General features: G+C 37.2%; 2 protein-coding genes across 2 annotated transcripts; one reads left to right on the forward strand and one right to left on the reverse strand.

Annotated features, from left to right (window-relative positions):
* Positions 1–831: 831 nt before the first annotated feature.
* LOC149966734 (uncharacterized) lies at positions 832–3,414 on the forward strand. The gene is made up of 5 exons (XM_090167600.1): positions 832–946; positions 1,010–1,097; positions 1,161–1,570; positions 1,635–2,300; positions 2,654–3,414. The coding sequence occupies exons 1-5, from the start codon at positions 832–834 to the stop codon at positions 3,412–3,414; spliced, it is 2,040 nt and encodes a 679-aa protein (XP_090023726.1).
* A 691-nt stretch (positions 3,415–4,105) lies between these two features.
* On the reverse strand, positions 4,106–4,597 carry LOC149966735 (uncharacterized protein F54H12.2-like). The gene has a single exon (XM_090167601.1). It carries the CDS (start codon positions 4,595–4,597, stop codon positions 4,106–4,108), a length of 492 nt encoding a protein of 163 aa, XP_090023727.1.
* Positions 4,598–25,048: the final 20,451 nt, after the last annotated feature.

Here is a 25,048-nt window from a genome sequence, read left to right on the forward strand (position 1 = left end):
CCATCGCGATAATCAGAATGAATACGTGATGTTTGAAAAAGAATTAGACTGCAGTGACATTTCGTTTCCTTTCGAATTAAATCATTTTAAACTCAAAAAATTTGAAAATAAAAAAAATCTATCTATCAATGTTTACGGCTACGAAAAAGTAGTTTTTCCTCTTCATGTAAGCGAAAACAGAGCCCCCGAAGATCGGCAAATAGATCTGCTTTATCTCAAGTCAAAAGGAAACCAACATTTTTGCCTAATTACGGATATTAATCGACTATTGAGTCATTTCACAAACCATAACGGGAAAATTCACTTGTGTCGTTATTGCTTACATAGCTTTTCAGGACAAAATAGTGCTAGAAACCATAGTGAACACGTGAAAAACTGCAACGTTCACGACCCCCAACTTGTCAAAATGCCACACAAAAATCCCGTTTTAAAATTCGAAAAAATTGATTGGCTTCAAAAGGTAAAAAATAATTTCGGAAATTCATGAATTTAAGAGCTTAACACATTTATTTTTAGGTTCCCTACGTCATTTACGCGGATTTTGAATCTATAATTGACAAAATCCAGTCTTGTTTACCCGATTCCTCACTATCATCAACAACGAAACTTTCGGAGCACGTAGCTTGTGGTTTTAGTTACGTCGTAATAGGACCCGACGGTATTCATATTTGGTTTCATTAAAAAGTTTTTTTCGCTACGACGTTTATCATTATTACAGGAAAGCCAAATGCCCCTGTTACGTATAGGGGAACCGACGCTATCGACATTTTTCTTGAAAGTTTGTTGATGGAACGGAGCACCATCACCAAATTATTGAAGGAAAATATTCCAATGAATCTCACACCAGTCGAAGAAGAATTGTGCCGTACCGCGACACAATGTTACGTGTGTCAGAAAATTCTTACGCAAGATTATCCGGCAGTCAGAGATCATTGTCATTATACCGGTACGACTTACGTATTTGATTATTTTAGATATAAATAAGTTAACGCGTAATTATAATTATTAGGACGTTTCCGGGGAGTCGCGCATAATTCTTGTAATCTAAAGCTGCGAGTGGGAAATTTCACGCCGGTCATCATGCATAATTTATCACGGTATTGTATTTTTTCTTTAATTCCAATATTTACAAACTATAACGTGTTTATATAAAATTTCAGATACGATGCCCATCTTATCATGCAAAGGATTGGGTTGATAAAAAGTGTAAACATTTCCTGTATTCCATCTAACGCCGAAACGTATATCAGCTTCACTTTCGGTCGCCTCCGTTTCATCGATTCTATTCGCTTTATGCCCGCTAGTCTCGAAACTTTAATTTCAAATTTAGCCACTGGAGGTCAAGAAAAATTCCCCATCTTGAGCTCTTTCTATCCAACTCATCAAATCCCGTATTTGCTCAAAAAGTTAACGTATCCCTACGACTACATGAGTGACGTAGACAAGTTTGAAGAGACAGCACTACCACCCAAAGAGACATTTTTCAACACCATCACTGGCGAACATTTAACGGATGAGAGTTACGAAAATGTCCGCCAAGTGTGGAACATTTTTAACATACAAAATCTAGGTATTATTTATAGCCCTATTCTATTACTAAATGTAATAGTGGTAGTGATAAAATTCTTCAACAGGTGAACTACACGATTTGTACGTGCAGGCGGATACCCTCCAACTCGCTGACGTATTCGAGAGTTTCCGCGCTATGTGTGTAGAATACTACGGCCTAGATTGCGCGCACGCGTACACGGGACCTGGGTTTGCCTGGGAGTCAGCCCTCCATATGACAAAAGTGAAGTTGGAGCTACTACTCGATATTGACATGCACTTGTTTATTGAACGTGGCATTCGGGGAGGAGTTTCGATGATTAGTCACCGCTACGCCGAAGCCAATAACCCGTACATCCCCGAAAGCTACGACCCCAATAAAGAGTGTAATTACATCATGTACCTCGACAAAAATAATCTCTACGGGTTCGCCATGGTCGATTACTTACCCACGAGTAGGTTCGCTTGGGTTCCCGTCGAAGACCTACTCGACTACACCCATAAACATGTGCTTACTTTATTGCACGAGTCTCCCTACGGCTTCATTTTGGAAGTCGACTTGGAATACCCCGTTGAGTTGCATCATGAACACAACTGCTACCCCCTCGCACCCGAATCTCAAAGAATAACTACGGATCAATTTTCTTCCTATTACAAACTGATGCTTCAAAGATTAAACCTCCCCGCAAAAGACACTCTGCCTAAGCTCGTCCCTAATCTCAACAACAAAGAGCGATACGTAGTTCACTATCGTAATTTAAAATACTACGTATCGAAGGGACTTAAACTCACGAAAGTTCACAGAATACTCTCTTTCGATCAGTCTCCCTGGCTTCGCCCATTCATAAATTTCAATACCGAAAAGAGGAAACTTGCCAAAAACAGTTTTGAAAAAGATTTTTTCAAACTTTTAAACAACTCCTGTTTTGGTACGTTATTAATCAAAGTAAATGAAAAATAAGTAGATTATTTTTTTTACCAACAGTATTTATTTCGCGAAATAAATTCTTTTGGTTTAATAAATGTAATTTAGTTTATACGCAAGTAGCCACGTATACAAATTATCGGAATAATAAGTACTAATCTCATTTCGTTTCAATAATAGGTAAAACAATGGAGAACTTGAGAAATCGGATAGATTTCCATCTCGTACAAACACCTGAGCGGGCTATTAAGAAAGCGTCTTCTCCGGCATTTGAAAAATTCACGATTTTCCACAACGAACTCGTGGGTATTCATATGAAGAAGAAGTCACTTACTTTGAATAGACCAATTTACACTGGTTTCACCGTTTTGGATCTTTCGAAACTAACCATGTACGAGTTTCATTACGAGTACACGCGCAAGACCTACGGTGAAAAGGTCCGATTACTTTTCACGGACACGGACAGCCTGGCGTACAATATACAAACGGAGGACGTTTACACGGACTTCGGAAATTCCTCCCATCTCTTCGATTTCGCGGGGTATCCCACGAATCATCCTCTTTTCAATGACGTAAACAAAAAAGTCATTGGAAAGATGAAAGATGAAATGGATGGGATCCCTATACGGGAGTTCGTTGGGCTCTGCACCAAAATGTATTCCATCCTTTCGGAAAGGGGGGAGAAAAAAACCGCGAAAGGTGTTTGTAAGCGAGTAGTGGAAAAGGATATCCGACACTCGAGTTACCGCGACTGCCTCGTGGCTACTCGAATTACGAGCAATTCTATGAAGCGGATCGTCAATCAGAGGCATCAGCTATTTACCGTCTCCCAAAACAAAATGTCTCTTAATCCATGCGATAATAAAAGGTATATTTTGGGGGACGGCATTCGAACCCTATCGCATGGTCATTACTGGATCGATATTTTAAATCGCCAATAGTTCAGTCTTCTATTGTATTTCTATTAAAAATATATTTTGAACTTAAAGCGTAATGTAAATAAAATGAAACTATCTTATTTAAATGATATTTTTAATTTAACGTAAAAATGTAACTAACTTTTTAAATTTTTACTTTGATGTAATGTAGACTGTGGAGATCACCAAACAAACCCACTGGTGTTATTTTGAATGTAAAATGTAAATTAAAGAAGTTTTACTAAGTTATTGAAAATTTATTGAATACCTTGAATACATAAATTCTTTTATCATTTTATCATTTACATTTTTATTTTTTAAAAATCTAGTCACAATATCGAACATTTTTACACCCCTACATCTATTAAGAGCAAAATACACGCAAAAACCTCCACACGTCACGCTTCGATTTCCTTGAAGTTGTAAAGAGTTAAATGTCACAGTTTTACTATTTCTTTCGACAAAGTCATTAAAGCGAAACATATCTGGGGGGTTACCGTAGGAGTCGAACATCTCGGTATTTGTATTATTCTTCGAGAAATACAAAACTATCCAGTGCTGACCATCGTCATTCGACGTATCCGTGTTCACGATATACAGAGATGGAAACGTCGTCACGAACTTTGGTAGTTGGTCCGCGGCGAATAAGCCTCGAAATAAGTCTCTGGTGAAATTATCTTTCTCCAAAATTCTCGTTAGCTGCATTGTGTCCATTCTAGTCGAAGATTACGGTTCGGTTCTTATCAATTTCAATCAAACTCTGGAATTCCGCGTAAACAATTACGGCAATCGTTTCGGGTAACGCGGAAGCGAATTTCATTTCCAGCCTCAAATTTCCGTTTTTAACAAGATGAAAATGAGAGGCATTGTTCATTAAATCGGCAGTCAAATCGTAGACGAAAAGGCAATTTCCACTGGCGTAAACTTCGCGACTTATTTGGTTTCCCTCGTCAATGTTCCACTGACCCGTTTGAAGAAATAAATTGGTGTACGCTTGGATGTAGCTACGCTCCGCGAAGTTAGGTGTTAGGGCTTTATGTGGTACGCTACTGCCGTCGACGAACAAACCAATGTGGTTTAAATTGAAATTCTGGAAATTATATGGCGACGATTTAAGTTCACCCAGAAACGCGTTTTGCTCAACCATCCCGATTACGACTTTATTCGGAATTTGTCCTGTAAATAAATGATCTTGCACGACGCTCATGTTGCCTCTCGGAATCGAAAACGACATCACTTCCGTGCGGGAAATTGGGTACTTCGCTCTCGACATTTGTAACACTTTGGCGTGTGATAGTGGGATTTCGGGAATTAACTTGACTTTCCTCAAATACAACGAAGCTGATTTAATGTCCAATTTACATTTTACGTCAGAGTGTAAACAAAATTCGGTATTTGATTTCCCAAAAACAAATTTTAAATCCACCAAGTTCAAAAGGAAGCGCGGCTGTTGACAAATATCTAAATGAAGAGCGCCGATCATATCTATAGTTCCCTTTTGAGTGAAGCTGGCTCTTTGTAAGAAACCTTTATTGTTCACGAAATCGTTGAACTCGTACGCCGTGTCGCGATAGAATAGGCCGCTGGTAAGATGACTCGTTTTAGCAGTCTCCAAATGTTAACATAGTTTGAATCATACTTTTGTACGGGTAATTCTGAGCGGAAGGAGTAACTGATTTTTGGTTTAAAAATAAGTGGACTTCGGGAAATAGACTGTGCAAAAACAAATTGATGGGGGCTACATTATCCGCCGGGGTCGTAACCACACCCGCCGGAGTAACAACGGCGGCTTTAGGGTAAGATCCGTTTTCCAATTTCACATCCACCTGAACGTGAAGGAGAGTTTGTGATAGGTCGATGTACGCTTCGGAATTCCCACTAATGCAAAACGTTAACGCTGAATTGTTGCTAATGCTGGAAATGGGGTGGTATTCGACCCATTCGCCACCGATAATCCCCGTTTGCGTTAACGGGACTTCGAAAAGGTCCAATTCGGAATTCACGCAACCACTAGAGTTCGGATGTATCAACGCCATTCTAAGACTTTATGAAAATATATCGGAGTAAGATCGGCACGATGCTTTCTTCTTCTTGGTTTTAGCTCGAGTGACTTTGCGCGATGCTCTACGCCTCTTTTTAATTCCAGATCCCGTCATTCGCGTAACGGCTTCCGCGGCTGATAACAATGTCTCTTTACCAGCGCTCTTAGTTCTCTTCGCTAGCGATGATTTAATTGGGATACCGCTAGCGACGTCAGACACGACTTTCGCTCCAGTATCGAGAAATTTTCTTCCTAGAAACTGGGCTCCGCGCTTCAAAAGCGGCATGGCACGACGAAATGCCGAAGCAAGTATGTTACCCAATCCATAGCCTCTCTGGACACCCACGCCGCGATACACGGGGATTGATCCGTATCCAGCCTGATTTAAATAGTACCTCTCGTAATCGCTTACGGAGGAAATGTATTGCGGCCGTCTCATGATGTTCGTCATTCGTTACTTTTCATTAAACTGAGGACTACTTGTTCCCGACACTCGCTATTATAGAGCGAGCCAGGCCCTACGCGGTCTAAAATGTAGAGTAACGTGCACCTTTCCACGTTCAAATTGCACGGGGTTCCCCAAGTCGTCCATAAGATTAATCTCGATAGTTTGTATGTTGGAAGAAGCGGCGGGTAGGTAATGTGGACGAGAAAATTCAGTATTCACAGTTTCCCCGTCTTTTCCTTTCACGTTAATAATTCTTAAAAGAGGGACGTTCCTGTCCCCCACGATCGTATTTTCAACGATGTCAGAATAGACAAACAATGAATGTAATCTTACGTCCATATCTACGGTATAAGGGGCTAACGAAGATTTTCTAATTTCAAATTCACCTTCTTGCTTAAGAGAAAATCCCAACATCATCGCTATATCGGGAGGGATGATACAGTAAAAACTCTTAGTTATATGAACCTCAACTCGTTTCAGATGTTTATGGTATTTGAACTCGACCCTTTTATTCTCAAATTTTAACATTTCAAGTAAATCTTCGATAGAAGAAAAATTTGCTCTAGGTATATACCTAAAATCTTCCAGTTTGATATCATCCGAACCAACTCGCACTACCCGTTCTTCTTTGATATTATTCCACGTTCTAGGATAACTTATTTCCGCTAAACCTACTTCGTAAGGTCCATTCAGCTGAACATTCTCCGGAAGGTAAGCTCTAAATTTGCTCAGAGTATTACCTGGAAAGTAATTCAGCGAAGAATCGGATGGTAGAGTGATATAGAAACTCATTCTAAGTCTACTTCTTGAACCCAACTATCAAATTGCGGTCCGTACCCCTTCCAGCGTACGAGTAACTCGACTGAATGATCAGATTTCCGTCGCCTCCTGAGCACTTTTTCAATTTTGAACGCGCAAGTGTCAAGATCTTTCCCCACCTTTTGTACTTCTTCTTTGTAAAAAATTCCTAAAATGGGCTCCGAATCTAGCGCCTCCAGTTTATATACCGGCGGTTGTCTCGGTATCTGCTTAATCACTCGAAATAATTCTTCCGAATAATTCGGGAGATATCCTTTTTCGAATAGTCCCTTGTTTTTGCTTATTCTGACAATGTCTCCAATTTCGAAGTCGTACTTTATCGGAGGACTAAAGTCTATATCTCCGTACAAATTTTTCCAAGTTATTTTCGAATTTTCGGGATTTACATTGACGGGTTTACATTTAATTGCTCGGTGATAACTGTTATTATAGGCGCTAACTAATTCTTGAAGCACGTCAACGTACTTATAAGTATTTTTCCTTGTAAAATATCGATACATTCTCGATTTAAACGATCGAATAAACCGCTCAACGATGCTGGCTTTCACTTCAGAGTTCGTCGCGAAAAATTCTATTTCGCGGGAATTTAATTCGGATTGAACGGCTTTACAAACAAACTCATTCCCGTGGTCACTCTGCATTCGCTTTGGTTTCCTTTCACCATCTAATATCTTTTTTAGAGCGTTCACTATAGTCTCTCCTTTCTTATTTTTCACCGGTTCGACGTAAGCGTACTTACTAAAAATATCAATACACGCGAGAATATAGCGATACCCATTGTTTAGCCTGGAAAGTTTCTGGAGGTCAATGAGGTCGGCTTGCCATTGATCGTCAATGCCGTACACTATCGTTTTATTTCGTTTGTATCGCCACTTTGCATTTTTATGTAGAGTATAGGTATCTTGGTTTTGTAAAAATTCCCTCACATTTTTCAACGTAACTTTGATACCCTTTTCTCGAGCGGAACGATATAGTCCGCGAACGCCAACGTACCCGCCAGAGTCCGCTACGTCGTAATAGATCTTCTCTAGCTTATCCGTAATTAGTGTAATTTCCATGTGTGGGTGTCGTGTAGTACAATATTAAGAAATCGAATAATTCGACTATTACAAAAATTAATATAATTAAAACGACGGTTAATAGTTTTGCATTTTTCGAAAATGATATAGTTAATGTGGATACGATACTTTCAGCTACAACTTCCGTGCAACCATCCTTTATGAGATATGGGATTGAACTAAATAACAGTAACTGGTGGTTAAATGTTTTATTGGTAAATACATTCAAATCGTCACCCACTGATTTTGTCTAGGTGGTGACGTGTTAAAGAACTTATTCTAGTAGGATTCTTGATTTATTTTTGGTACATTATTGTTTTGCAATACTTCGTAGAAGTTCTTGAATCCCGTAGGGTCGGAATTTGACTTGGTTTTTCTAACCGCGTCGTAAATTAAATCGATTACGTTTGATCCAGAAACGACTCGTCCTCCAAATGTCATTTCACCGAGTTCGTTCCACGAAATAAAACGTAATGTCCAATTGTACAACGATATCGCGTCGGTAAGCATACTTGACGGAATAGACGTCGCAATTTCTTCGTACCACGTTTTGTTTTTAACAGTCTGTGGTTTTTCAACTGGTTGGCGATTAGATATTATGTGTCGCTGCAAAGATTGATTATATAACGTTAATTTTTCGGATTCTGTCATATTGGGATCGTCGAGGATCGTTTTCATTTCTTTATCCAAGGATGGTATTTCACTGGGAACATCTTCGGGAGTAGCATTCTTCATTCGACGTAAAGCGTCTTCAGACACTAAAATCATTTTTCGGGCCATTTATTTATTAATGGCGCGGCTTATCGCAGCGCCGGCGACTGAGCTAACGATAGAAAGAAGTGGAGCTAACAAAAACGGGAGAAATCCACCCTTCTGAACTAGAATCTGTTTTCTTTTAGCGAGAGGAATTTTTGCGCAAAGATGTTTCTTCAATCGACTCTTTTGTCCATCTGTTAACTGAATGTTCCCGCGTAGTACATTTATACAACATTCGACCAGCGCTAAGATGGCGTCGCGATTAGCTAGTTTAATGATAGCTTTCCTCTGTTTCACATTACACGTGCTCAAATATTTTAAAAAATTAAAGTTTTTACACACACGTTTTGACGTTGCTATAGTCATTTTGATTTTATTTCGGGATGAAAATCGCGGCTTCTTCTCCCGGTATGATCCCCGTTCGCAGCCGATATTCATCTGCGGTATTTGGTTTCAAGTCGATGAATAAATAACCGTATGGTTTCACCACGGCTTGACGAAACGCGTCAACAACGAATTTGGTATTAGCCGGTGAAATTTGTTTAGCGATATTTAGCACGCTGGAAACGTCTCTAGCCGAACGGAAAATGACGAGGTACTGTGAATTCAAATTGAGAGTTCTAACTTTTTTCCCGTGATAAAACAAATTTTGCATTAAAATCAGTACGGACGTGTTACGATGATGCGAACCTCGTATAAATAAATTTGTGACGTCTTTGTTATTCGCTATTTCACATAAGAGATCATCGAGAATTACAAAATTTCTAATCGTCGGATTTAAATTGTTTGGGTCTAATAAACCCTCGTGAAACTCTACGGTAGGATTATGCTCCAATATCGAATTAAATAATTTCTCTTGGTACTCAGTATAACACCAAACTATTCTTTGAGGTGGAGGAGCAATGCACGACTCATTATGTTTAATTAATTTAGCAAGGAAGTGTAACTTTCCACATTGCGTGGGCCCAGCGACGAGCCCGGTGAACGGATGTTTCATTACTGGTTCCATGTCTCTAAATGAGCTACAAAATAAAGAGCCCAGTTTTTAATACTCAAGTTTTTTATTGACAAATTCAAAAGTCTTCAGTTTTATACAACATTTTTTTAGCGTTGCACATTATGAAAGTCAATATAGTATCGCGAAAGTCCTCGCTTAAAAACGTGTCAAGTTTTAAAGTGATTTCGGAATAACTAATTCTATCCATCGCGTCAAACAAATGTATATCTAAATGAGAGTTCCAATCAATCATCAGACAATCGTGCTGCCTTTGTGAGGGATGATCAATTTTGCAACCTTCGCATTGCTTATTCACGTAGTCTGTAATCGCGGTCAGAACGACTCCTTTAATATCATTGAAGACGCGTTTTACTTCGTTGTGATACGTCATCACTTCGTCGTATTTATCCATCAACGTCTTCCAGGGGTATTGCGTGACAGTAAAGCCCTGTTTGGTTAAGATGTGCTTTCCGTAGTTGGTCCCAGTTCCAAGGATTATTTCCCTCACGTCCAAGTTTCAAGTTCAAGTTTCAAGTTTATTGAATTTTTTTATGAAGATACAAATGTGGTGTAGGGCTAAGTCATTGTTTGACTTCCTTCCGCGTTTGGAAAATGCAGAGCTCGACTCGTCTCGTTTCTGATCCTTCAAAGAACCACGTAGAATTTGGGATCGAATCGTCTTCCAAGAACGTAGTAATTTGACCGCTCGTTCTCCGTAGTTGCTTGAACTGACTTTCCGTCAACTCAATTCCAACACTACCATCCAAAGTACCGACGTGAATATGACAGTCTGGGGTTACCGATACCCCCTTCGTAGTAGAAATAGGGAAAACCTTACCGACGTTCCTAAAAGGGGTATCGAAATCGTTAGAAATCAATTAAAGTAATTTAATGTGGAAAGGTTTATACTTACATCTTCTGAGTATTCGAATTCTAAGGTGTAAGAGACTCAGGGATCCTAATTCCGAATGATATTTTAAAGGAAAATTCTGGCTTTTATAGTAAACTTTGTTGCACTTTGTACCACGCCTTAAAAAATTAGGATTATACCACCACGTTCGAAACAGCAGATTAAGCAGGCTTTGTAAATTAAGGGTATATCCACGCAATACGCGATTGAACAATTCACGGTCAATATTCAAATCCTCGTCTCCATGTATTTTCTATGAGATACGGTACTCACAGCTCTCTCGCAGTACAATTACGACCGGTGTACGCATCAAATACCGTCAATATAATTCCCCATGTTAATTCTATGCGGCATGGTGGTCGTGAGATACCGTTAAATAATACTTCATGTTAATTCTATGAGGATTTACGGTCGGCGAACGCGTCGATGTTGAGCCGGTCCTTTTTTCTAGACACCGTCAAATAGTGCCCCATGTTATTTCTAGACACCGTCAAAAAGTGTCCCATGTTATTTCTATGAGGCACGGTGCCGGTCACCGTCAAATGGTGCCCCATGTTATTTCTATGAGGCACGGTGCCGGTGTCCCGGTGCCTCATTAGGTGTCTCAAACGCGTCGATGTTGAACCGGTACTTTTTTTTCTAGACACCGTCAAATAGTGCCCCATGTTATTTCTGTGAGGTACGGTGCCCGGCGCCCAGATACCTCATTAGTGCCTCATAGAGCGTTCTCTCATTTATAAAACTACTTGAAGCGTATCATGTATCGGTGGTTCTGTGGTAGAACAGTCGCGTGTCATGCAGGAGGGCTCGGGTTCGAAACCTGCCCGATGCAATCGCAAATTTATACTATGACGTATACCGTGAATATTTGGTGGGAACCCTGCCACTATTTGGACGTTGAGACGTTTACCGTAACCCTCAGCCCTCGGTCTATCCCAAAACGTCTATGATTCTACACGTAAAATCACAGTTCGCATAAGAAAATTGTAATACACCCAATGATAAAAAGAGGGCGTACGCAGCGATTACACTTTGCTCCGAAAATGCGTTCGCCGCGCAGACAGACACAGACACCCACACCCACAGACTATGTCCCCTCGGAGGTAAAAAGTAATCATTGGTTAATGAACAGCCGAAAAAGCTGTAAGAAGTAGTAGTTAAAACAGTGACTAAACTGTAAAAACAAATGGCAGTACTCTTGTGCATTTAACAGCGCGCTATTACTGTTTTTTCAACAGTGTCGTACTGGCGTCTGTTGCTGCCAGTACGTTACTGTTTTTTAAACAGCATTTTTTATTTGTGTGTAAGCGGTGTGACTGACAAATCCGCGCAAGAAATAGGAAATCAAATTTTAGTAGATATGACTGGTCAGTCCGTCTCCTTATTTAGTTGTAAAATAAACAAACAAGTTATACCGTTAAACAAGAAAAATACCGTTGAAGTAGAAAAGGATTCGATTTATATTGATCCGGAACTTTTATTTCGACGATGAATAGTTAGTGCTCAATCTAGTGAACAAAATTTAGAGAACTTGTTTATATACGAACTCTGTTCTTTCCCGGTTTCACTGTTCAATTCTGAAGGAATGATGAGAGAAGCGTCGAAGCCTCAATTGGCTAAACACATTCAAACTATCGTTGGCTTGGGAACACGTCATTATGTTCTAGACGGACGGAGGGTCTCTACTTCATCGTATTCCGTGGGACCGAAATTCAACCTTTGTATGGAACACCTACTATTGTATTTGATGGTTACGGCGACGAACAATTGACAAAGTCCCACACCCATATTCGACGAAGGTAAGGCGGTATTGGACCAGAAAATAAGTTTCAACCTTCTACAATCGCAGTTCTCAAGAAGACGATTTTTTAGCGAATACCAACAACAAGAAAAAGTGTATTGACTATTTAAAGTCAACATTGCAAAAGATCGGTTGCCATATCAAACAGGTGAAAGGCGACGCGGATGTACTTATCGTCAAAGAAGCTGTAACGTCTGCTATTCTTATTGGGGACGACACTGACTTATTGATTCATCTAATTAATTATACTAAAAGCGAATCATTTGACATATACTCTTGCCCCGAACCAAAGAAAAATGGCATATGTGTTGTAACCTATCACATGAAAGCTTGTAAAAAACAGGTATGTGATCATGTTTGTGAAAATATTCATTTCGCTCATGCTTTACTAGGCTGTGATACAACATCAAGGATTTTCTCTATTGGTAAAATTGAAGCTGTGAAACTTTTGGAGTCTAATGAAGTGTTCCGACAACAAGCCTTAGTCTTTAAAACCCTTAACAGTCGAAGAGATGTCGTTACAGCTGGGGAACAAGCCATTTCACTTTTAAACGGAGGGAAACCAAAAGAAACGCTTAACGCTGTTCGTCTACGCATGTTTACAAGGACAGTTTCGCTCGCTACAGCTCATGTTAAGCCCTAGACATTAGTACCGACTTCCGATGTTTGCAGCTTTCACAGTTTAAGAGTATTTCACCAAGTTCAACAATGTATTGGTTCAGAGCTTGACCCCTCTACAATGCGGTTGGGAAATTCAACAGGGACACTTGTTTCCAATTAGACCATTACACCTACTTAAATGTATAAGAGGTGCATGTGTCAAAACTTTGTTCGGACTTTGAAGACAACTTAGATGTCTAATTTTTATGTGTAATACTATAATATTTACTTCTGTAATTATGGAAATAAAAATCGTTTTGTTTGTTATTGAATACTCGGACACTTATTTAATTTTTAAAAGATTTTGAACCACGAATTAAAACGTTAACGGATGTAAGTCAATTATGCAAATATCTTCTATTTATCAGTTTTAATAACGCGTATTTATATGAAAAAGCATGACAATTTGACCTCTGAAAGTGGCTTTTCCCTCTCACCCAAGAGAAGTACCGCGTAAAACAATATTTTTCGAGTTTTTCGCACTTTTTTCAACCAGAAACCATTGAAATACTTTCTGTTGCTATTTCGTCTTCATTAAAAAAAAACTTAAAAATGATAATTTTACCTCTAAAATTGTCGTTTCCGGCAATACCTACTAGAGCTACTGTGTTTGTCGCATTTTTTCAATCAGACACCGTTGAGATACTTTCTGTTGCAATTTGTTCTAGGCTCAATATTGGTTTGACTGTACTAAAAATAGAAATTATTAAATAGGCAATTTGCTTTTTCATTTTTTGGGGGTCTTTATATGTTTATATAAATGTTACAAACTTTTTATAAAATATATACAAATTCGAAAATGTATTTTATTGAAATGGAGCTAGGAAATTAGAAATTGAGCGATTTATGCGATTGTAATTAACATATTTTACTTCATTTATCCATGCATTATGTCATACTTATGAGTTGTTACATTCCTGTGAGCTAAGAGATGATTCTGAGACAGTACAGATTTTCGAACCGTTCAGAAAATGTTCAAATATGAACATTAAACCGACAACTTGAAAACCATTTACGACCGACGCAAACAGTGTCGTGACAGAATCTTAATTTTAACAAAAACCCCTGATATTTGGAGCTAGTTAGGAACGAACATAAATAATACAAAACATTAAGGTTTAGAGGGATTATCAATTCACTTTATTAACTAAATAGTGAAATACCATAGTTAATTTAACGGCCTGAGGTAGATACGGTGACCGGTCTGGCTTTCACTATATAGCTCAACGTTATACCTAAATCATAATTAAAACTTTGTCTATGGGTATGATTTGGTTGAAATATCAAAAGGGATTTAAGTTTGCCAATGAACTCTTTTAATTTTTAAATATAATAAACTACCTGGATAATTAACTAACCTACTTAAATATCACACTTACACAACGCACTCTCATTACCCGAGGTGTGTTGATTTTATTTGGAAGTGAAATTTTCACATCAAGCGGGAGGGAAATATAGTTTTTATGTTCAAAACAATGTGATTCTCACGTTTTTGTACTAACGAGGTTGACAACTGGTGTAACAGGTTATGTCTGTACCCTCGACAGAATGATGACGATTTCGATTTTGACTTTGGTCTAAGTTCAACTAGATGAGGGCGGAGTTAAAGGGTTGGTTGCATGAAATTTGTGCTATGGCTAATTAATGATTCATTAAAAAGAGCAAACATTTTATAGCAAGTACAGAAAATTTCATTAAAATCGGTTTAGTGGTCTTTGAATTATTATAAAAAGAAGTCGTAATGGTGGAAATCTAGTTTTTCGGCGAATTTCCAGACTAAAATTCTTTTCGGCACCCATGACGTCAGAAAATGCGAAGCGTACCATTGGCTAATTGTCTGTAATACATTTCTTTACATCTGGGATTAAAAGCGGATTGATTTAACACCCAGGAAAAAGTCCTATGCAGTAGTAATTGAAATAGGCCTACACAAGCCTACGTAGTAGAAAAACGATATGAAAGCGAAGGCTCTGTGTAAATTCTTCTTAAAACGTCGGGTCGCGCGCGTAACAAAAATATTTTTTATTTCGATAACAAGCCTAATATTATGATTAAATACCTCTGATTTGGAAACTTCTACAAGTAAACAGCATCCCTCCACTTCAGTTCCTTCTATTTTAGTAATAAAACTACAGCTTAGATTTGCCCCAAATTGCTCGTGCTACGGAGGAGAGAAATTGGCCGAAGAAATTCGTTGGCATCGGACTCTACCATCGGGCAGGTTCACTCTATAACCAGTTCGCCACTGGGTTCGCCTATTCATAGTACTTGATCTTCCCTTCTCACTTTATTCCAAGATTACTTCTTAAATATGAAGATTCAACCTTCCTATAATCCTTATGAATATATTTTCGATTTCAGTTAGACTAGTAGGCCTATCGATCGAACAAGCCAAGGAAATTAATGGATTGACTGAGAAAAACATCGCTCCCGGACAAAAAATGTGTATAAATTGCTTAAAAAAAGTACAGATTGCCAAAGTACACTACTTTCACCGTTTTCGAGCACACCTCAGTCTACTGCATCTATCGAAGAGGAATTGGCAGATGAATTAGAAGTAGCAACGTTTAACGAGAAGTTGTCAGAACTCGAAGTTTCACCAATCAATCTGCGCGGCATCGCGCCACATCAACGCATCCCTTATGGAAAAAGAAAAGTTTCTGAAGTTGTAAACGAATTGAACACCAAAGTTTCGAAAGTACTGAAAATTCCAAAAGCTTCACTATCTGAACCTTCTTCTTCTGGAATAGATGAACTTGTATCTGATTTCAAGAATACGGTCAGAGATTCACCCAGGCAAGAAAAATGCAGGCTTCTTTTACCAAAATCGTGGACAATAAATAATATTTGTCAATAATTTCAAGTGTCAGCGCATTTGGCCAGGATATCTAAAAAACTTAAAATAGAATTCGGGGTCCTTCCTGACGTTGAGAAGAAAAAGGGAAAAAATGTCTCGCAAGAAACTGAAAATGCTATAACAGCTTTCTATGAATTAGACAACGTATCTAGAATGTGTCCCGGTCAAAAAGATTTTGTTTCCGTCCGCGTAAATGGCCAAAAAGTTCACCATCCAAAGAGGCTCATACTCTCAAATATTAAAGAAGTATACTTGCATTTTAAAGAAGAAAGACCCTATTTAAAAGTAGGATACATCAAAACCTCAAGCTTATGTCGCTGGCTTTGCCCGTAAAAACCAACTACAAGACCCTCATATTGGAATATGTTCTACGGACAATCGATTATGCATACTTAATCGATGCGACAGCTGTCCATCTGAACCTCAATTGAGAACCTACCTCAATTCGAAATTCGAAGCAAACGAAGCATACCATGATGACGTTATTGTTTACAAACAATGGCTGAACAAAGAAGGGAAATCAAAGCTCCTATTTTATTTCTTCCCTATCAAATTTAATGGAGAAAGCAGTTCCACATCAATATATAGCAAAATCTCAATCTTCCTATTTGAAAAGATTAAAAAATTCCCTTTCTAAAAGTCACGTGGATAATTTGGCTTGATTTTGCTGATAATTTTTCGTTCCTTATGCAAGACGCGGTGCAAGGATTTCACTGGGAAAATTCCCAATGTACCCTACACCCGTACTACAAAATTGGAGAAGCTACCCATTCTTTTATTTATTGCGTTGTTAGTGACGAAATGGACCACGGAGCCTCAACCGTTCATTGTTTTCTGAAAACAGTGATTACTCACATTAAGACCGTAATTCCTCAGATCCGTCACGTTCACTACTTTAGTGACGGTGCTGGCTCTCAGTACAAAAATTGCCATCACAGCGAAGATTTCGGATTAACGGCCGAATGGAATTTTTTTGAGACGTCTCTCGGAAAAAGCCCGTGTGATGGTGTAGGAGGCACAGTCAAACGCCTAGTTTCAAGAGCGTCTTTACAAAACACGCGAGACAATCAGATTTTAACACCTAGTCAATTCTTTCAATGGGCAGATAAAAATGTTACTCTCATAAAGTTTTTTAACGTAACTAAAGAAGTCGTTCGAGCCCACGAAGATTTACTTGAAGACCGGCTCTCTAATGCGTGTACTATTTTTGGAACTCGCAGTCACCACAAATTTATTCCGGTATCTAACAGCGAGCTAAATATGTTTCGAATATCTGACGACCAATTTTCCACAAAAGTACGAGTTTGCAAAACTAAAAAAAACCGAAGATTCGCTACAATTTGATGACGTTACTGTGGGCGATTATGCAGGGCCCTCAGAGGTCCTATAATTCCTATAAAATCCTATATTTTAAAAAATGTCCTATAACATCCTATATTTTTAGCAAAATCCCCCAAAAGTCCTATAAAATCCTATAATTTTGATATTTTGCCCATTTTAAATACAACCACTCAGTAAAATTGCTAGATTTAGCTATAGGATAAATTCCTATAGGGAACTAACACTCCGTAGCTTTGGCTTTGGCCGCCATGTTGGGTAGAATTTTTTTTTCAATAGGAAAAAGCATGGGTGACGTCGTGAGACGTAGAACTGTTAGCTCCCTATACCAAGTCATTCCTAGTCTATACTTTTGTTATTGTAAACATGGTTAGCTACTAGTATATTTTTGTGATAAAATGGTTAAATAGTTTCTATTTTTTAAGTTAAAATCAAAGATTTATTTCTCTAAATAAATTGTTTTTAAATGCATAAAGTTAGAAAATTAAATAGCATATTTAGTCCTATAAAATCCTATAATTTTGTAAAAATAGTCCTATAAAGTCCTATATTTTTATAAGTATAATCCTATTTTTCCTATATAAAAATTGAAGATTTGAGTGGAGGCCCTGGATTATGTAGCAGCGATTTACGACAACGAATGGTATGTAGCTCAAGTTTGCGAAACAGAAAATGACTTTCTGCTTCGATTTATGAAATGCAACAAAAAACGATGTCTACTGTCATGGCCATTAAAAGAAGACACGTGCTTCGTTCCCTTAGATAATATTTGGTGTATTAGTAAAGAAACGAATGAACAATTTCGGTCCAATCTGAAAATGAACAAAATATACTTAGATAGCGTACAGGCAGCGTTTGATAATCGTTCCCGTAAATAGTTTCTCTAATCTAGTGCTGCCAACGGTCAATAGATCAGGTCATTCGTGTGAAATTTACCAAATGTTACCTGAACAGTTATCTGACATGCCCGTTTAGTATTAAATCCTTAGTAAACCAAAACTAAATTAAAATTTCGTTATTTGGATACAGTACTTTTTTATTTATCCAATCTTAACATTTCTACCAGGTATTCATATTTTTATTTCTAAAGAACGAATAAATAGATACCGATCTGATCTGTTATTTTCCCCCAGATCAGATATCGCAATTGATATCTGAGAGTCGGTTGGAAGCACTAGTCTAATCGAGTGTTATCTTTTTAATTTTTTTAAATAAAATCTTTTTGAAAACTTCGAGAATTTATTACTGACTTGGACCTATTATTTCGCCTATTAGAAATAGTTTAGACATAAAGTGTTGTACATAAAATTAAAGCTTATTTTAAGAGCATTGTTATAAATGTCTAAAATCCAAAATTTAAGTTTGCCCTAACGCGAAATTGGCCGTCGAAACCCCCCGTTGAATACAAATCATGAAGTTTTAACTTAGTATAATAAAACGGTAATATTTAGAAAATAATAATCAATGTTTTCGAAATCAGCCCTATGTTTTACTCTAAAATCGAGAGTTTCATAGTAATCATCGAAATATTCTTCAATTTATTATAGAAAATGTTTGAGGGTGCGAAAATGAAAGTGACTTATTTTCGAAGGGCTCTAGTTACGCAACCGCTGCATCGATTACGCCCTAAATATCAATTTCTCCGTGGTTTTGTCCTTAGTTTAGGTGGTTTAAATTTCAATTGATTCGGCCGACCCATGGTTGCATGAGTTGGAATGACCCATATAGTGCAACAAGATTCAAACCATATATAAATGAATATAATTATTTTACAATAAACCAATGTCTCCATAGTCCCACCTCTGAGTGACCATCGCCGAGAAATAGAAGTTCAAAAGGAGTGCAGAATTCTGGATGGAAATGTTTAAATTTAGAAATTTCACGTTACACATTGATATAAACCGATATTATTCTTATATTAAACAGGAAATCGAATAAGGTATAGAATCAGACCAACTTAAAACAGAAATATGCTAAGTTTTACCCTTAATTCGGATAAGTTCAAACATGGCTAAAACGAAGAAAGATGAACCTGCCCTATGCGAGCACAAATGCAGTTATGGGACTGAAGTTTATATCCACTAGGTGGTTTCTTTCCGCCTGTTCTCGGACTAAAAGTGTACTCTTTTTACCCTAAAGCGTTTTATTCGCCTGTTCCGGCGATGAGAATTACTCCAGCCCTTAAACTCTTCGCTTGCTCCGGAGTATTAGGACTACTCTTTTTACTCCATCTGAAAAGGAGGTGTAAAGAAGTAAATCGGATTTTGTCGTCTGCTAGCCATAATTTATCTGCTGAAAAGGCCACGGGCAGCCATTTTGAGAAAACGCTCTTACTCCGACTCAAACTATTAGTCACCACATAATCGGAGACTTACTCTTCTTACACTACTGCGAAATCCCGGAACAAGCGAAAAGAAACCACCTACTGTTGCATTTCGGTGAGTGCTTTCAAATTTGTTTGATCATTTTATGGTTTCTGCAACTTCAGTCAGAAGGTTGGAAACTTGGTCGGTCACTTGTTAAAAGAACAGTTTCGAAGCTAGTTGATCGGATATTAAAACCCTTCCAGAGAGACTTTCAACGCAGACCCTCCAGGAGGACCTATAGACGACAGGTTTGACGATCCCCATCCTTGAGCCTCCTCCACTCAGGAATCTTGTTAGTTTTCTAAAAATAAGCCTGGTCTCTTTCGTTATTTGGTATTACGAGAGATAGTATCTGTAGACAAAATTGATCATTAACGTCGAAACAATCGGAGCTATCTCTATCTGAGGGTATAATTGGGTGCTGAAAACATCATTTCTTACTCAAGGGTGTACACGGGTTTGACGTATGTCTTGCAGAATTTGCCCTGGTTCATTGATTTTGAGTTTCTATGTCTTCAAAACGTTTAACCCCAAAAATCTTATATGGAAAGAATAATAATATAATATCCAGTTAAGATTATAACTGACAACCAGCAAAATCTTATTCTTAATAATATAATATCCAGTTAAGATTATAACTGACAACCAGCAAAATCTTATTCTTAATAATATAATATTCATTTAAGATTATAACTGACAACCACCAAAATCTTATTCTTAATAATATAATATTCATTTAAGATTATACCTGACAACCACCAAAATCTTATTCTTAATAATATAATATGCATTTTAGATTATAACTGCCAACCACCAATATCTTATTCTTAATAATATAATATGCGTTTAAGATTATAAATCGATTTCACCTAGAATTTCGACATTTCTAAGGAATACGTTTTAAGAAGGGTAATTCAACGAAAGATTTTCCCACCTGGGGCACCCTATATCCACCGATTTCGATGAAAACTTGTATTTAGGGTTATTTTGGTCGTGGAATCCTGATCCGCAATTTTCGCGACGATCTGGTGAGTAGTTACGGAGATACGGGATAGGCGATTTTATGAAAATGACCTTGACCCCTAATACGTTCATATAATTTTCTCAGTTTCCACTTATCGTAAAAATGTGTACGATGTCTCATTTTAAAGAAAACGGAGAGACAAATAGGATGAAAAATACAGATTGAAACAGTAAATATTGTTAACAAGAGAAAAAACGAGTTTAATTATTTGACCCTTGACCCTGAAAATAGCTATTTTTTATTATTTTTTTTATATTGTTTTCAACTTCTCCATACAAAATATAGAAATAGTTTAAACTTGAGTTGTGAAAAACATTTCGAATGGCAATCGAAAGCTTTCGCTTTCGGAGCTTTCAGAGTAAACGATATGAACGTCTAATTCACCCAAGAGTTTCAAACAAATGGGGGAGAAACACTTTGGGATGTCTCCTTTGGTAATCAGTTACGTACAGTCAAAGCTACACGCTCGTACACCGATTACAGTGAGTTTACACGTCTGAGATTTGGCGGGAAAATTCTTTGAATATTCTTCAGTCTAATGTTATAACTTCGCAATTAAATAAATGAAGTTCATTTAGTACCGGTATTTACGTTATCTCGGATCTTTTCAAAGGGTTTTTCGAAACGCTCAAAAGATAGAAAGAGCGTGATTGTTTTCCCATCTAACACCCGTGCGACAAGTTTTAATGATGGCCGACCTCGTAAGAGGGAATTCGTTTATTCCGATTTAGCAACGGTGTGTAGGGGGAGCTGTTGTGGCCTCCGTCACGCCCATCAGACGCCAATTGACGAACGCGCTCGCGGTGCTGGAAAGAGGAGTACTTTTCGCAGTCAACGTGCGCTGAATTGGAAGAAAAAAACACAGAAATTAAGTAATCTTTCACAAGAAAAAGCGTAGAGAAAACACGTACTTGGCGTATAGAAGATAAATTTCACAGCTCGAATGAGTGTATTATTATTTTTGTTTGCAGCATTCGTCATAAGTTTAAAGACCGCGACTAGAAACTCGATTTTATCGTCAGATACTTTGAAAACACTCTCCACCACTTCTCCACTTGTAGATTGTTGACGAGTGATAGTTTGAACAGCCTGGGATTTGTCTATTGTACCTTAATGGTATTTGGTAGCGAAATAGTCTCGAAAATGAATCTGAATTAGATCTGAAATGTTTTAAAGATTTACTTAGGTCGAAAATAGCTTTCGATATATCATCATTTCGAGACTAATCCATTTTTAACCAAAACCATTCTAGGGTATTCAAATTCAAGACTAATCATATTCAATCTTAGTAATTTATTCAGCTTCGAGGTTATTCCAATTTGAACACATCGCTTTTGACACTGTTCAGTTTCCATATATTTCAATTTCGACATAAATCCATTTTCAATAGTTGATTTTATAAAATAAAAAGTGGTCTTGCCCAACTTGTTAAAATGTTGCTCTTACGTCACAAGACGCAGCTTTATTAGTATATTTTGCGCACGAGCGATTTTCACGCGCACTAGAAAAACCTATATTCCTCGCGACTGTAGCGCGCGCTCGTAGGCTTGTCAAAGTAAGAGACTGTGACGTAAGAGCAACATTTAAACAAGAAGGCCACGTTAGTTTATAAAAAGAACTATTAGTCTTTGGAAGATATTCAGATTCGAGACAAATCATTTTCTAGATTATTCCAATTTGAACAACTCGCTTTCGAGGCAAATCCATATTTAATCGAAGACGTTCGACGATATTCAAATTCGATCTTAGTAAATTAGTAACCATATTTCGAAGATCTACAGTTTCTAAAATATTTTTTCGACACTCTTTAAAAGGTTAGTAAAGCAATTAATATCATATTTAGATCGATTAATATCACAGAGACATATATTGATGTTAAATACAGGAATTTTCGAAAATGGTGGTAGGACCGATGGTTTTAATTTCAGGGTTTAAATCTTTAATTTGTCATTATTAATTTCATTATAACACGCGTAACAAGGAAATGTTTTATATCACAAAATCTATTAACCCGATCACACGCATTCAAAGTAATTTTAACAAATTGTGTAATGATAACCAACACTTCCCCTTAGACCTGTATAATCAAAACCTCCACTCCTTTAAATCTAACATAATGGGCCGGCTAAAAGAAATTAACGTTAAAACTTAAAATGTTTTTAAACTTTTAAATACTTATTGTTAAGTAAAATCTATGACAAGCAAATGCAACACTTTTTGTGCAATTTCACTTTTATATCATTGTTTTTTTATATATTTTTTTGTTTTTGTATATTTTTTTTCAATTTAACAATACATATTAATATAACAAACTAACTAACTCTGTATAAATTTTAAAAGTGTTGTACTAACATGTTTTATACAGAATAAAAAAGTTTGAATTGAATTGAATTATTCCATTATTAATTTGAATTTAAAAATAATCTTTTAAAAGATAATTTCAAATTTGCAAGTATATAAGGATTGAAATACAACCAAAGTGTTCCACATCTGAAATTTCTAATAAATACATGTATTAATTATGTTTAAATACACGTTTTTATTATGTATGTATACATGTATTTATTATGTATAAAATCATGTATTTATTATGTATAAATTCATGTATTTATTATGTATAAATTAATGTATTTATTATTTATAAATTCATGTATTTATTATGTATAATATTAAGGGTATTATCATAACTCTATAATATTGTAACAACATTATACACTTATGGTATTATGTATACTTGCAAATTTGTAATTCCTCTTCTAAAGTTTATTTTTAAATTCTAACTAATAATGAAATTACTAATGGAAAATTAAAGATTTAAACCTTTAAGCTCCTTTGTAGCGGTAGATTTTAAATACATATTGTTGTTAATTTAAACATATTTGGCTTTCCTTGATATATTGTGAATTTAAATTTTGGAATATAAAAACCACAGTTTAAGATAAGTATAATAGTATGTTGTTCGATGGTGTATCAACGAAATAGATTTTTTCTCACTAGGAGCGCTGTTGATTAAATTACTGCCCTAAATTTCCAAAACATTTTATTATCCCTTTAAATATGAATCCTCGTTTTGTTACAAGGTGGCAGGTATCTCATGGTAGTCTTTTTCCCTGGGAGCCCTAAAGCATTCTGACCTTGTTACTAAGTAGGTTCAATAGCGCATTTGAAAGTCGAAAGATATTATCGTATCACATCGCGTTCGCGGAGAGTTACGTAGTGGAACTTCTTTTTGATGCCTCCGCGCTTTAAATTAAAATGGGCCCCTCGAAATAATGCCTGTGGCTGCCAGAGAGTGAAGGCCCATTCACACGAGACCACATTTTAGCAAAACATTGTGGGCCACACCGTGTTGCTTACTCGCTTCGTGCAAATGTTACACGACATGTTGTCCACAAAAACGTTTTTGTTGTAGAGCGGCCAGTTTTTCTGACCGAGGCTTAGCTCCAAATATTTCAATCTAATAATTTTCACAGATATCATTTTGATTACGCAAAACTAAAAGATAATATTTATATTTATATTAACGCGTGAAATCTCGACAACCTGACGCGGAACCATATGAAACCTAATTACTCATATGTAAGCCTTTGTATAACATTTTCAATTAGTCACTGTTGCACACAGTGGACCGTAAATGGAAAATTCATATAATCCATGAATTGGTTACCATGGAAACAGAATCTCGTGATAGCGAGGCACGAGCTAAACTACAGAAACGTGCTACGAATAAGCGAGTTTCAAAAATATTTGACGCACGCGCAGACGAAGATGGTACTTAGACGCCATACCTAAGCGCAACCTTGGTGACCTATGACGTCAGTTTTGGCTTCACTTTGTTTCTAAAAAGTACCATCATAATTTAAAGTCGATGGATAACAGAGTGGTTATTGAAACTCACTTATTTAATTTCCGTTTTATTAACTTTCGTTTCCCATCTAAAATGTTGATGACGCGTTCGTTAGGGAGTTGAAAGTGTCGTCATTTACCAGTGAACAAGGTTTCATTATTGAAAATACGTTTTTCGCATACTTATGAGTTATTATGAGGCATATGGTCGAAAATCGAGCTAACCAACAAAGTTGGGCAAAAATGATCACTGGTGTGAATAGGCCTTAGTTAGGCAAAACTTCGTAGGTCAAATGGGCGCCGCTCATTTCGTTTGTGGGGCCCCTGAAAAATAAAATAAAATAAACGACGATGGATACGTCCCTACAGACCACATAAATTCGCGTATCCGAAAATAAAACACCCCCGAAAAAAATAAATTGGATTCCAAATGAAAGCGTTTTTTTATATCTTTTCATTTTAACTGTGAACAGGCAATCTACTATACCAAGAATGTACGGTGGTTAAAGGAGAATACGTAGCAACAAATATATACTCTGTTATCATGTCGTTTTTCTTCCGGGAATCAAGACGCAAACACGGTGCGGGTCGCGTATTGTCTGTTCAACTGGCTAAATTCTTGACTACGCTTCTTGAAGGAGCTCCGAGATACGAAAATAATAGACAAAGGAAACAAATAAGACTGCAGTGGCAACACTTCGAAGGTTGTCAAGATTCACTTTTCGGAATGATGAATC

Source organism: Leiobunum rupestre, chromosome 1 (assembly GCF_980474605.1).
Source record: "Leiobunum rupestre chromosome 1, qqLeiRupe1.1.hap1, whole genome shotgun sequence".
Lineage (NCBI taxonomy): Eukaryota > Metazoa > Arthropoda > Arachnida > Opiliones > Sclerosomatidae > Leiobunum > Leiobunum rupestre.

Coding starts and splice junctions, on each gene's coding strand:
- LOC149966734 (XM_090167600.1), top strand. CDS start 832: ATGAATCTCACACCAGTCGAAGAAGAATTGTGCCGTACCGCGACACAA. Junction 1,098..1,160: donor ATCATGCATAATTTATCACG/GTATTGTATTTT, acceptor ATAAAATTTCAG/ATACGATGCCCATCTTATCA. Junction 1,571..1,634: donor TTTTAACATACAAAATCTAG/GTATTATTTATA, acceptor ATTCTTCAACAG/GTGAACTACACGATTTGTAC.
- LOC149966735 (XM_090167601.1), bottom strand. CDS start 4,597: ATGAGCGTCGTGCAAGATCATTTATTTACAGGACAAATTCCGAATAAA.